This window comes from Patiria miniata, unplaced genomic scaffold, assembly GCF_015706575.1.
Source record: "Patiria miniata isolate m_02_andy unplaced genomic scaffold, ASM1570657v1 HiC_scaffold_25, whole genome shotgun sequence".
Classification (NCBI taxonomy): domain Eukaryota; kingdom Metazoa; phylum Echinodermata; class Asteroidea; order Valvatida; family Asterinidae; genus Patiria; species Patiria miniata.
Window position 1 is genome coordinate 8736672 of NW_024037064.1, and position 12988 is coordinate 8749659.

At 35.2% G+C, this 12988-nt stretch overlaps 1 protein-coding gene and 1 long non-coding RNA gene across 7 annotated transcripts in view; both read left to right on the top strand.

The window, feature by feature from the left end:
- Window positions 1–3181, top strand: part of LOC119732956 — a 31416-nt gene extending 28235 nt beyond the window's left edge. Inside the window, exons 18-19 of the mRNA XM_038206539.1 lie at window positions 1033–1104; window positions 2015–3181. Of these exons, the coding sequence (XP_038062467.1) occupies window positions 1033–1104; window positions 2015–2239 (297 nt within the window). The 3' untranslated portion in view covers window positions 2240–3181. The remainder of the gene's footprint in view (window positions 1–1032; window positions 1105–2014) is intronic.
- A 1328-nt stretch (window positions 3182–4509) lies between these two features.
- Window positions 4510–12118, top strand: LOC119733308. 6 transcript variants are annotated; one of them, XR_005271767.1, is made up of 8 exons: window positions 4510–5014; window positions 5111–5192; window positions 5341–5406; window positions 5666–5754; window positions 6958–7076; window positions 7244–7355; window positions 7677–7795; window positions 8146–12118. It is a non-coding gene; the product is annotated as an uncharacterized LOC119733308 (long non-coding RNA). The 6 variants fall into 6 exon arrangements; XR_005271763.1 differs by having other exon boundaries at window positions 4511–5014; window positions 5651–5754; XR_005271765.1 differs by having other exon boundaries at window positions 4511–5014; window positions 5651–5754; window positions 6966–7076.
- Window positions 12119–12988: the final 870 nt, after the last annotated feature.

Genomic DNA, 12988 nt, shown 5'->3' on the forward strand with positions numbered 1-12988 from the left:
ATGGAAACGTTTTCCCTATTATGTTGAATGTAATTCTAAAGATGTCCCTGATTGTTGTACAAAATCTCCCTGATTGCAAGATGCATGTTGGCAGCTCTAGAGATACATTCTCCCTGCTACAGTGTACTTCCAGTTTCCCCCGAAAAATAGATTTGTTTTTACAATTGCTATTTGCCCAGCAAAAGAGTTATTCACTTTTAAATGAGATGTTGAACACTAAAAAAAATGAATCAATGTTTAGTTATTGAATATTTCTTTAAAAACATTTGAATTGTTTGCAGCCTGACAATAATTGTCTGGTGCAAGGTGGATGTATTTGTGCACAAAATGATCACCTTTTTCAGAGGGTTGCAGATGCCCAAAATTTTGAAAAAAGTAGCCCTTTGTTAACCCTCCTTTGCAAACATACGTTCTGTGCCAAGTAGTCCTTTCTGTCAAAATCAATCAAATAACTGCTTCCAACAGTTCCCTGCCGACAGCAAGATTGACTGGCGTGACTGTTTATGTAACTCAATACAGCTTTGCTTAGGCTTTGGGTAATTAATAAGCCAGCTGTGCCAAAAACTTGCCTGCTTTGTCTGTTCATGGTCTGTTGACTGAGTTATGACTTGTCACAGTGCTTGGTTGACATATGAGCTGACTGCTGGTGACTAGCCTGTGTTAAAAGTATAGCAGGGGAAGTAAATGTAAATCTTGACTGTCTGTGTGACTGTTTAAATAGCAAGAGGGTTAAAACAAATATACACTTTAAACATATCTGGAGAAAACAAAATATTTTTATGAAGAGCATAGGGCACGCATCTTTACCTTTAAGGATTTTATGTGAATAGCTAGTAAAACTTTTCAGCGAGTGCTTCTTTAATATTGGTTGTATTTGCAAGATTTTGTTGTTAACAGAGCCACAATTTATAAATTGTGAATATTTGACTAAAATTCCATCTTCTGCTTCTTAATGTGCTTGCACATACAGACTCCACCATTTAGACGTATTATTGCTTGTTTTTAATTTGTTGCCTATTTTGTTTCTTGAAGTTCGGTTCATCTTCTAAGTTCCCTGGCAGCGGGGGAGCTGTGATTGGCATTTGTCGGGATCCAGAACAACTGGTAAATATTATGTGAAATGCCATATATTAACTGTGCAATTCCTGCACTATGTAATGTCCATGACAGAGCCTTTAAAGGTTGAGTACATGTACATCATTTGCAGCCATCTAACAGTAACTGACGAAATTATTGTTGAAAAGTACTTGGTTTAAATGCCGTAATGGCACTATACTCCCTGTGATGAAATTATTCTTTCTGGCAACCTGGCTTTGGAGGAAAACATTAAAAGAAGGTAATTTCCAAAGATGTGTCTGAAGACACATTTTTGAGAAAAATTTTCTTTAGTACGTTTTTAATTAGGCAAAGCCGTGAACTGGTGCATGTGAGCATTTATTGACTAATAACGAACATGGTTGTTGGTTCAGTGCGCAACATCACGTAGTTGCAATCGGCTGAATGAGAAAATGTCCCAGACGCTGATTTCGAGTGCAATTTAACACATGACTCGGAAAGTTTTGGATTGAAATCAAGATCCTGAAATATTGTTTTCTGGGAATATACAGCAATCACTGTGCTACTTCATCAGTTTAGTTGTTAAGCACCCTTTTTTTTAGATTTTGAACACTTTTGTTGCTTAAAAAAAAAAAAAATATGCACAAATGACAAATAATGTAAAAAAGTAAGGTAAGTACATGTATTCTACCTTTAAGAGCTCAACGAAGTAAAACTTAAAATTGTTTCCATCTTTCTTTTAAAACAATACAACAGCATATAGACCATTCGGAAAACAGGAATGCAAGATGGAGGAGATTACAGACTGGAGGTTTTGGATCATTTTACTGAATAATTAATTAGATATGGTCTGTTAGCCCAGTTACAGACATTACACTTCCTCTCATAAAGCAGGAATTGTGCACCAGTTAAGAATTCTGGCCATCAATTACATCTTCAATATCTCTGTCCCTTTCAGCCATTTTTAAAGGCAGCATTTCAAGAGGAAGGTTTCGTCTTTTGCCACGTCATTCCAAAGCAGGAATCAGTAGCAGCCACTAACCATCCCCATATCTCAACCACCCCACCTCCTCATGATGACCCCGCCCATCCGCCAAACAACTCTGAGGAGAAGTGGCAAGAGGTTGAAGTTACAGAGGCAGGTGACAAGGCAACCAGTGGAAATGACCAAAACCTGGATTAACTTGGTTAATAACCAGTACAAGTTTAAGGACCATTGGTTAATCAGTATCAGTTTGATTAACCAATGCGAGGTAGATTATCAGGATCATCGGTTAAGTTTTAATCATGCTCCACCATTGGACAACCATGTGCACTTGTCATCAACCAAGTTAATTGGTTGACCAATGCAAGTTTGATCAAGTACAATTGGTTAACGAGTTCAAGTTTGATCAAATACAAGTCGGTTTAACCAGTATTAGTAATATCAAGGATCACTTGTTTACCAGGGCTACTTTGATAAAGGACTTTAGTTAACCAAAGAAAGTTTGGTCAAGCAATATTGGTTAACGTTTGCAAGTTAATTGATTAACCACTGCAAGATTGATCAATATCCAATGCACCATTGGATAACCAGTGCTCTTTTCATCAACCAAGTTAATTGGTTAACCAATGCACGTTTGATCAACTACAATTGGCAAATGCAAGTTTGGTTAAATATTGGTCAACAGGTGCAAGTTAATTGATTAACCAGTTTGAGATTGATCAATGCCCATTGGCTTACATGTGTAGGTTTGATCGAGGACCACTAATGGGGGCAATAAACAAGGCCAGTTGGTGATCGAACCAGTGCAATCAGTTATGGTTGGTTTACCAGACAAGTTGAATCATGGACCGAGTGGTCAACGAGTATAAGTTAAATCAATGATCATTGGTTAATCGGGGCAAGTTTGGTAAAGTACCACTGACTTCTAAACCAGTGCAAGTTTATCAAGGACATAATTGGCTAAGCAGTTAAAGATTCTGATTGATCAGACACCATATACCTTTGGTTAACCAGTTAAAGTTATGGGTTGACAAGTACACATTTTATTAACCCTCCTGCTTTCTGAACAGTCACAGACAGTCAAAAAAATTAATCCTCTTCCCTGCCATGCCTTTAACACAGGCTAGTCACCAACAGGCACATATTTCAAGCAAGCACTGTGACTAGTCAAATTCAGTCAACAGACAAAAGCAGGCAAGTGGTATGCACAGCTGGCATATCAATCAACTACAGTCAAAGCATAGCTGTATCAAGTTACATAAACAGTCACAGGCAGTCAATCCTGCTTTATGGGAGCTCTTAACTGTTAAAAAAAACAGTCACTAAATTGATTTTGACAGAAAGGACAACTTTGCAAAGAAGGTTTGTCTGCATAGGAGGGTTAAAGATCAATTATTCACAAGTCCCCTAATTATTCATTCATTTCTTTTGCAGACTGTGATGAATGCCACACACCTCTTTAGACATGTAGCGGAAATAGTGTATTAAAACTACCTTAGTATTGTGATTCCACCAAAAAAAAAAACGACTGACAGTAATCTTAAAAGTGTACTTAAAGATATTTATCAGTCTGTCTTTGCTATGTTGCCTGGCTGAAAATCATGTATGAAAAAATGCATGTTTGTATTCGAGTCAAATTTTAATTGTACCTTTGATAACTAAATAAATGTATTAAAATCCAGTAAGTCTTGCGCCATGTATTCGGTGCTAAGAACACAGAAACACATTCTACTTCAAAGGTCATTAGTGGAATACTGGAATATTTTACAAACATGCTCTATTTTTTATCTTTACAGATTTCTTTACAATTTGATTGACACTCGTGGAAAAAAACTTCCTTTTTGTACATTTGTGAAAGTTTTAATTATAATACAAAGCCTGGGATCTGTATATTTGATGCCAAGCATTATCTTTGAAAATAAGGGTAACAATTATGCAGAAAATTTTCAACTCAATTATGATTAAAAATTGTAATTTAAAAAAAAATGCTTTTGTCTTGTCCCTCTGAAATGTTTACCGAAAAACATGTTCGTCCCTTGAAACGTTTGGAAGAAATTGCATGGATTTGTTCCTTTGCGAGTGTTCTGTTTGCATGTAAAATTCACTCAATTTTGTCTTTCCGTCAACTCTGCCAGGACAAAAATATTCTTCAAGCTTTTGTTTATCAAACCGCAAAAGAAAAATATTATTGATTAATCAGTTCTAAATGAATGACTCTGGATATCTATTTCTTCCCTGAAATAACTTGTACATGTATTTCAATACTGCATGGCGTTCTCATTGCATCGTATTATGGGTTCAGGGTCACGTATTTGTACAAAATTCCATCAAAGTTCGAGTCATGTATTTTTTTTCTGAAGAAAATCCACCAACAAGTGTGTGGGGAGGGGGAATTAAGGTCTGACAATTTTAATTCGGTGTATTGTTAGTACTTCGCCCGAATACAATGACCAGCAAAAAAAGAAAAATCGAAACAAACCCCACAGAGAATATTTCTGTGTAAACGAATTGTGAGATTGTTTCTTGTCGGAGTCATAAGAACATTATTGTCGCTGTGATTTTTTTGTGCCCCTAAAATTAAGAATGGAACAACCACAGGCGCACGTCACGGCGCGCATGCTTGGGCTACGTTTTCAATTTTCGCGCGCATGCGTACTTCCTTTGCATGTTTACTGGTCACCGCGGCAATTTTTAGGGGTAATACGAAGTGTTTTCAATCTTAAAATATCTCCTTTTAACCGAGGCATCCTGTTCTAAAGACCAGCTAATTTTGGTTTTCAACACTCCAAGAAATATTTTATCGCTGAATTTGTCTGCAACGGCGTATGAATGATGTTTTTGCATCCCTTGGAAACATCCAGAATCGAGCCCGTTTGGAACGTGCATGACCACAATATAGCAGCCATGGCGAAACCATTTTGGATTTTTAGTAAAGATGGCCGTTCACCAAGCTTAGCAGTTTCTTCAAGTTGGGTAAGTATTAAAATTGCTAAAAATGTTGAACGTGCATATCATGACAAGATCGTGTGACAGTTGTGTCTCAAAGTTTATCTTTTTTTCTCGTTGCAGTCTTTGTCGCATGGATGACAAACCAGGTGGAAATGCTGCAACCTGACGCCACTTTTGTTCTTCATATATCATCTCAATAAAGGTCAGTCATTTCAAAAATGTTGAAAATACATGTACATGAAACTCCTCCCTGTGCTTGATAGGTAAGAGAAGACTACTGCGTACTGGTCCAGCAACCCACTGGACCTGTTGTCTGTTCACTTTTTTCCTCTGTCTGCCCCGTCTCCTAGCTCCTTCCCTGCACTGTTCCTTGGAGGATGGTCTTTGACAAAGAAGCTTACAGTCTGGTATAAAAGGTGAGATTGTTTTGTCTAGTCCAGAAGTAAAATGTAGGTGCGCCTCCCATTGCACTTTTTTTACTTCACTCTAATTGAACCTTCAAATCATTTCTGAAAATCGGCTAGTATATATTCACCTCAATTTACCTATAACACTTAATTCAATAATTTACTTGATTGTTTGTGATGCTGCCTGAATCAAATTCAATTTCTATGTTTTCCTCTTCTCTTTGCATTCTTTTTAATTTCCCTGATGTTCAAGTTCTCCTTCAAAAAGATTTCAGAAATACACTTGACATTCTTATATCTTGACATCTTGACATTATGATATTACTGGAGTGCGTTTGTTTGTCTTCAAATATAACGGTAAGTCATTGAATTTGGTCACAGATCAACATGTATTTTGTAGTGGAATGTAACTACCGTACTATTTTGGTTCCTATAATTACTGCAAAAATATTGTGAAGTAATTTAAGTTTTCTTGCTTTCCCCTGTTCTATTTGTCTTTGTATCATTTTAGTTTCCCTGGTGTTAAAGTTTTCCTTCAAAGAAGATTTCAAGAATACTTTACCACTGTGACAGCCTTGGTTCACTGGCCAGCTTAACATTCTGAGAACATACAGTAAAGGTGATGTGTCTGCAAATATAATGGTAAATTATGGGTCACAGATATCATATATTGTGTAGATTTATATATTGGCATGCAATTACTTTATAAATTGCTTCATAATTAGATATGGCAAAAACATTGTGAAGTAGTTTTAAGTTTCCACGTGTTCCCGTGTTCTTTTTTGATGTATTTGCATCATTTTTAGTTTCCCTGGTATTGATTTTAAGATTTTAAGAATACTACACTACAACCTTGTTTCACTGGCCATGCTGACACTGTGAGATCACTGAAAGGTGTTTATTTGCCCTCAAATATAACGGTAAGTCATTAAGTCTGGTCACAGATAACATTATGTAAACGAATATAGTTCCTATAATTATAGTTATAGCAAAAAAGGTGTAAAGTAGTTCAAGTTTCTTGTTTTTCCCTTGTTCTATTTATTTCTCAATTTGCACCATTTTAGTTTCCCTGGTCTAAAAGTTGTCCTTCAAAGAAGATTTCAGGAGTACTGCACAACAACCTTGTTTCACTGGCCATCTTGACATTCTGAGATCACAGCTAGAGAGCGTGTTTTTGTCTTCAAATATAACGGTAAGTCATTGGATTTGATCACAGATCAACATATATTTTGTAAATATATATCTTGGAATGTATTGGTTCGTATGGCAAAGACATCAGGTAGTTTAAGCTTTGTTTTTTTTACCCCTGTTTCTTTTTTTTTAATTTGGTCACAGATAAACATATACATTTTGTATTTTGTAAATGCCTATTGGTTCCTATGATTAGTTATTGTGCAAAATCGTATTGAAATCGGAGGATCCAGGACTGTTAGGGCTATCCCTAACAGTCCCGAATCCTCCGATTTCAATACAATTTTGCATGCCCCCTATGGAGTTAGGGTTAAGTCTTACTGTTTCCCCTTGTTCTGTTTATGTCTTTGCATCATTTACTTTCCCAAGTGTTGAAGTTCTCAGCTCTAAAGAAGATTTCAAGAATACTACACTTCAGCCTTGTTTCACTGGCCAATGTCACATTCTGAGCTCATATACATGTAGGTCATATGTCCTCAAATATAATGGTAAGTTATTGAATTTGGTCACAGATAACATATGTTTTGTAAATGTATTTATTGACATGTAATTACTGTATCACATTGGTTCCTAATTAGGTATGGCAAAACATTGTGAAGTTATTTAATGTCTCCTGTTTTCCCTTGTTCTGTTTATGTCTTTCCATCATTTTTAGTTTCCCTAGTTCTCCTTCAAAGAAGATTTCAAGAACACTTCACTACAGCCTTGTTTCGCCGGCAAGCTTAACATTCTGAGATCATAGAGGTGACGTGTCTTCAAATATAATGGTAAATTATCAGATTTGGTTACAGATAAAATATATTTTGAACTGGTATCAATTTTTAGTTTCCCTGGTGTTGAGGTTCTCCTTCAAAGAAGATTTCCAGAATACTATACACTGCAGCCTTGTTTCATTAGCCAGCTTAACATTCTCAGATCACTTTTTAGATGGCGTTTGTCTTAAAATATAATGGTAAATCATTGAACTTGGTCACAGATATCTTGGCATGTGATTAACATTAGTAACTTTAGTTATGTGGAAACATTGTGAAGTTATTTCAGTTCAACAATGTTTTCCCCTGTTCTGTGTTTTTGACTCACTTTTGCAGTATTTTAGCTTCCCTTGTTTCAACATCCTCCAAGGCAGAGACTCAAGGATGCAGCTTCCTCCCACTGGACAGCTGGACTCACATAGGTCGCAAGAGGGTGCTAGTCTTCAAATATCATGGTAAAAAATCATTGAATTTGGTCTAAGACTGCATGTATGTTTAGGGGCAATTCTGTGAAATCCATAGTCTGACCACATGATGTATCTATACAACTAGGTTGTTCATTGGTTGTACCGAATTAGTTCAGTCTGTAATTATTTTCTACTTGTTAGATGTCGCATATTATGAGTGATGTATCACATTCACTTTTCCAACAGCAGCTTATTTAAGAGACTGACACAGATGTCCGAATTAACGGAATTGCCTGAGAATAGAATTGCTACATGTACTGGTACATTAGAGTTTAATAAAGACATTATGAACTAATGTCAGTTTTCTGTTCTCCTCTGTGTTTCTGCATCAATTTCAGCTTTCCTGGTGTTGGAGTGCTTCATGGCAGAAACTCAAGAAAACCGAAGTACCGTCTTCCTTTCACTGCATGGACACCTACCGAGGCTGCATGCAACAGGTTGTTTTTACGTATCAAATCTGATCGAGTTCCATGAATATGATGAAATATTGTAAACATTTGCTGTACATTATACATGTACATAAATGATCTTATTCAATTAACTTAGTTATGGTTTTAACAACATTGTGACAGCTTAGTACACAAAGTATTAATCCCAAACAAATGTTACAATGGATAATATTTTTAAGATCTTTGCATTGGTCTCCATTACATTGACTGGATTGGTAACCCAAATGCCGGCGCGGTGATAGGCAACGAATGCAAATTTTAGGAAAACATAAAAATTAACATAAATAACTCTGTCTGCTTCACTAAGCGTTTCTGACAGCCATTTCTGGAAAAAGGACTCCAGTTCATTGCAAGTCTTTGATGTCGCATCAATTGTCAAGGCAACAGAAAGAGTAATACTAATAGACCTACACAGCATGTACGTTTTTGTGAATATAAAATCATTGAACTTCAGATTATTACAAATTTATATGTGTAACTATTTCGTTTGATATACATGGAGAGATTTGGTTTGGATCTTGGAGGGATGGCGGGATATTATGTTATAAACTGACTTTATTTTCATATTTTGATAATTATGTGTTCATTTCCAAGTTCGAGAGAGCACAGACCTAATCTTGTTTTTTTTATGCGCAGGCTTAAAAGTATCAATTTAACATTCCATGTTAGATTTGTCAAGGTTTTAGTGGATGTTTCATTCCCTTTCCATCCTTAATTTATCTTCAAATTGAACACATTTCACAGGGATTCATCACTGATTTATTTAACTGATGTTTCACCCCTTTCCCTTCCTTATACATGTAGTTACCTTCATATTGAACACATTAAGGGAAACTTCAATGATATTTTCTATTTCATACAACATTTATAGGCTTAAATGTAGGACATATTTTCATGTTGAGGTTTTATTTGAAGTTCCACCCCTTTCCATACTTATTTATCTTCATATTGAGCACATTGGGGGAAACATCCATTATTTTTCATTTTTTTATCAACTTACATAGGCTTAAATATAGTACACATTTGCATGTTGCTTTTCCATTTTTATTTATCTTCATATTGAACACATTTAATAGGGAAACATCAATGATTTTTCCTTAATCAGTTTATATAGGCTTAAATATAATACAGATTCGCATGTTGAGGCTTAATGTTTCACCCCTGTTCCATTTTTATATATCTTCGTATTGAACACATTGATGGGAAAATCCATGATTTTCTTTTATCAGCTTATAGTCTTAAATATAGTACATATTTGCATGTTGATGTATTTAGTTGATGTTTTACCCATTTTCCTTCATTAGTTATCTTCATATTGAACCTACTCAAGAAAAATCACTTCTGTTTTTCATTGTTTTCATCAATTAGGCCTACTTACTTTAATACTTGTATGTGTATTCTCCAAAAAATCAAACCGTTTTCAAAAACTGATTTACTGTCAATTAGATGAAAATATTTAATAATTTTTATTTTTTTTTGCTTTTCTGCAAATCATATTTTTGTGCTCAGATTTTTGGATGCTCTTGTTTTTCTTATGATTTATTGACTTTTTGTCTGCTACTGTTTGTTTTTCTGTAGATATATATTCAAATGAAAAAGTCGGAAATGAACTGTCAAAAACAGGAAAATGTTTTAGTCTTGCCTTCTCACTATAAAATTTATCTTCTGTTCTGAACTGTTATTGTGTATTGAAATAAATAATTGTGGAATATTATATTTTGCAGATGTTCCCGGGCTAACTTAGCAGTTGATGGTCCTTTCTATGCATGCCGAGAATCCACTGAAGGGCACCAGTTTGTGATACATCAAAATTATGATGAACTATTAATAAAATGCATTTGACTTTACCTAAGGCTGCTTTCAATTTCCAAGATTCTAATTGAGGGATTAGGAGAAATAAATGCCTACTTTCACTGTACTTTACCTTAAGAAAAGGTTTTCTTTTATAAATGTTTTAAAGAAAATCGAGTTGATTTGTATGCCATTTTGGTATAACCGAGATGAAGAAAAGAAATGGAAAAGAAAGAACATATTGCTCGACCAACAGCCAAATTACCAGACTGCAAAATGTCAGGATTACACATGTACAATTATGAGAAAATTGTCTTACACTTTATACCAAAATTTGATTGTCATCGTTCACGTTGTTACTTAATTAATTATATATATCTTGCCTGGTGTAGAAGTAATACATGCTTATAGTGCTCATCTGGGAAGGCCATATACCAGTTATATATTAATTTATATGTTTGTCAAATGCTCGAGTTGTTTTTGTAAAATAAAACTGGCACTTTTCAGAATCTGTGCGAAGTAGTGGATAATAAAATGATGTGCTTAGTAACACTGTTGATTGGTTTTCCATTTGTTCTCATTTTGGAGGTGTTTTGTGATGTTTCTATTTATATTATCGTAACAAGTTCAAATCGAAAAGTGCAAAATAAACAAGTGCTTGTATCTCAAATGTACTCGGCAAATTCACTGCAATGCGCACAGCGTGTAGGACAGACAAACCAGTCTATGTAATGGGTCCAAATGCTTACATGTACTTTAAACACCAGGGTTGAAAAAATTGAGGATTTCTTTGAAAGTTTTAATAAATGATGTAATACTTAAGTCAAACGAATAAAATTGGCTTATCACTTCTGTTGACCTACAACATTGTTAACGCATAATTATTGACTTCCTATATTAACTTCCTTTTAATGGTTTCAAATATTTCTGTAAGTTCAAATAAATATTGTCATGTAGGTCAAAATGAATAAACTAATTCAACAGTTTTGTTCAACATTTTTTTATACACAAATTAATTTACTTCCTATATATTAAAGTCCATTGATACTTTCTAATAAAATTTGTTTAAAGACGGACTTGATTTCACTCGGAAACCCATATATTATTTAAATATATGAATTATTTTTAGGGGTCTGAAACAAGCCATAATAACAAGTATAGATACACTCAAATAATTATGTTTTATATCTTGAAAAAAGTTCTCCAATTAGTATTATGTCTGTCAAGTAACATAAAGTTTGGTAAAATCACTAAGAAATACCTAAAAGTGTGTCGTGTTAAGATTTTGGTGAAATTTTACAGATACTGAAGTAACTGTATGTAGTATAGTATGGAAATGTATCTCGTGAAAATCTAAAATATCAAAACAATTGAAATGAAAACAATTTAAAAGTCATATTGAATTGTTTTAATTTAAACCACTTTCTGTGAGCATACCATGACATTCAGATAGACTATAACCAAGTTTTATATTAAGATTACTTATCTTAATTCACCCCCACACTATATTTGCAGACTATTTCCCAGAAGTATGGTTCGATATATATTGCCTATCTTTCCATAAGGAATTGTTAGCTCCAAGTCCATGCAGGATTCCCCTTCAACTATGTACAATTAAGATTTAGTGACAAATAAGAATGTTAATTTGTCCTATCCACATATTTTTAAATGATATAACACGTGTATTGGTGTCTTATTAAAAGTATTACCCAAAACAAATGTACATGTATATAATTTTGCTGAATTATGCTGTACAATTGTCATTATTTGCGTTTTAATATGCATATAACTGAAAGGAGACAATTAAATCATACATTTGGTGTGAAAACACACTGGGAACCTAGCAATGTCCTTTTATTCGTTGCCTGCTTTTGTTATTTAAATATATTTAAATTGTATGCAAATTATATTCAAATTATCTAGGTGCATTATTGTTTTTATACTTTTTTGATTGCGCAATCCAACCAGAATTTTGGACCTGTGAGGTGGTTTCCTTCTGAATATTCAGTTTTCTGCTTTTTATTATTCATTTATTCAAATGAGGCCAGGCGGCCATTTTTTTTCTTTTTTTTATATTGCGCAATCTAACCTTTAAATATAAGTTCCGAAAAAAAATTTTCGAAGTAGCTGATGGCCTGGCGGTCCAGCTCGCTGACCGCCAGGCCTGGGGTCCCGGTTCGAGCCCAGCCGGGGCCCGGGAGGAAAAATAAATTTTGCTCACTTGTAATGGTGAATTTAAAATATAATTAAATAAAATAGTAGCATGGAGCAGGGTTGAACCGTGTACCTTCTGCATGCCAGCTCTACTCTTTTCCGCTCTGCCATGGCACTTTCTTGAAAAACTCTCGGGTTTTCGTAATTAAAACCCTTAGGTTGTTGGACTTAGAAAATTTTTCAGCTCTGGCCAAAATTTCAGATCGCAAGGGGTACCCCTTGAAATTTTTCCAGATCTGAGGGTCTGAGGCTGGGATGGAATTTGAGTTGGAGGGGTAGGCTTTGGGACTCTGGGCTGTTGGGCAAACTGCCGAGAGGGACATGGACTTCTGGCTGAGGATTTGGGTTTTTTTGGAGTGGGTAATTTTTGCGCTAGAAATTGGGGACTCTGGGCTGTTGGGCAAATTGCTGAGAGGGAAATGGACTTCTAGCTGAGGACTTTGAAATTTTGGGGGTTGGTGATTATTTGGCTGGACTTTATTAAGACTTGGAATTGATGGGTCTTGAAAAATTATCCGGTTTTCGTAATTAAGTCCCTTAGGTTGTTGGACTTGGAAATTTTTTCAGCTCTGGCCAGAATTTAAGATCGCAAGGGGTGCCCCTTGAATTTTATTTAAGATCAGAGGGTCTGAGGCTAGGATGGAATTTGAGCTAGGGGTAGGCTTCGGGACTCTGGGCAGTTGGGAAAACTGCTGAGAGGGAAATTGACTTTTGGCTGAGGACTTGG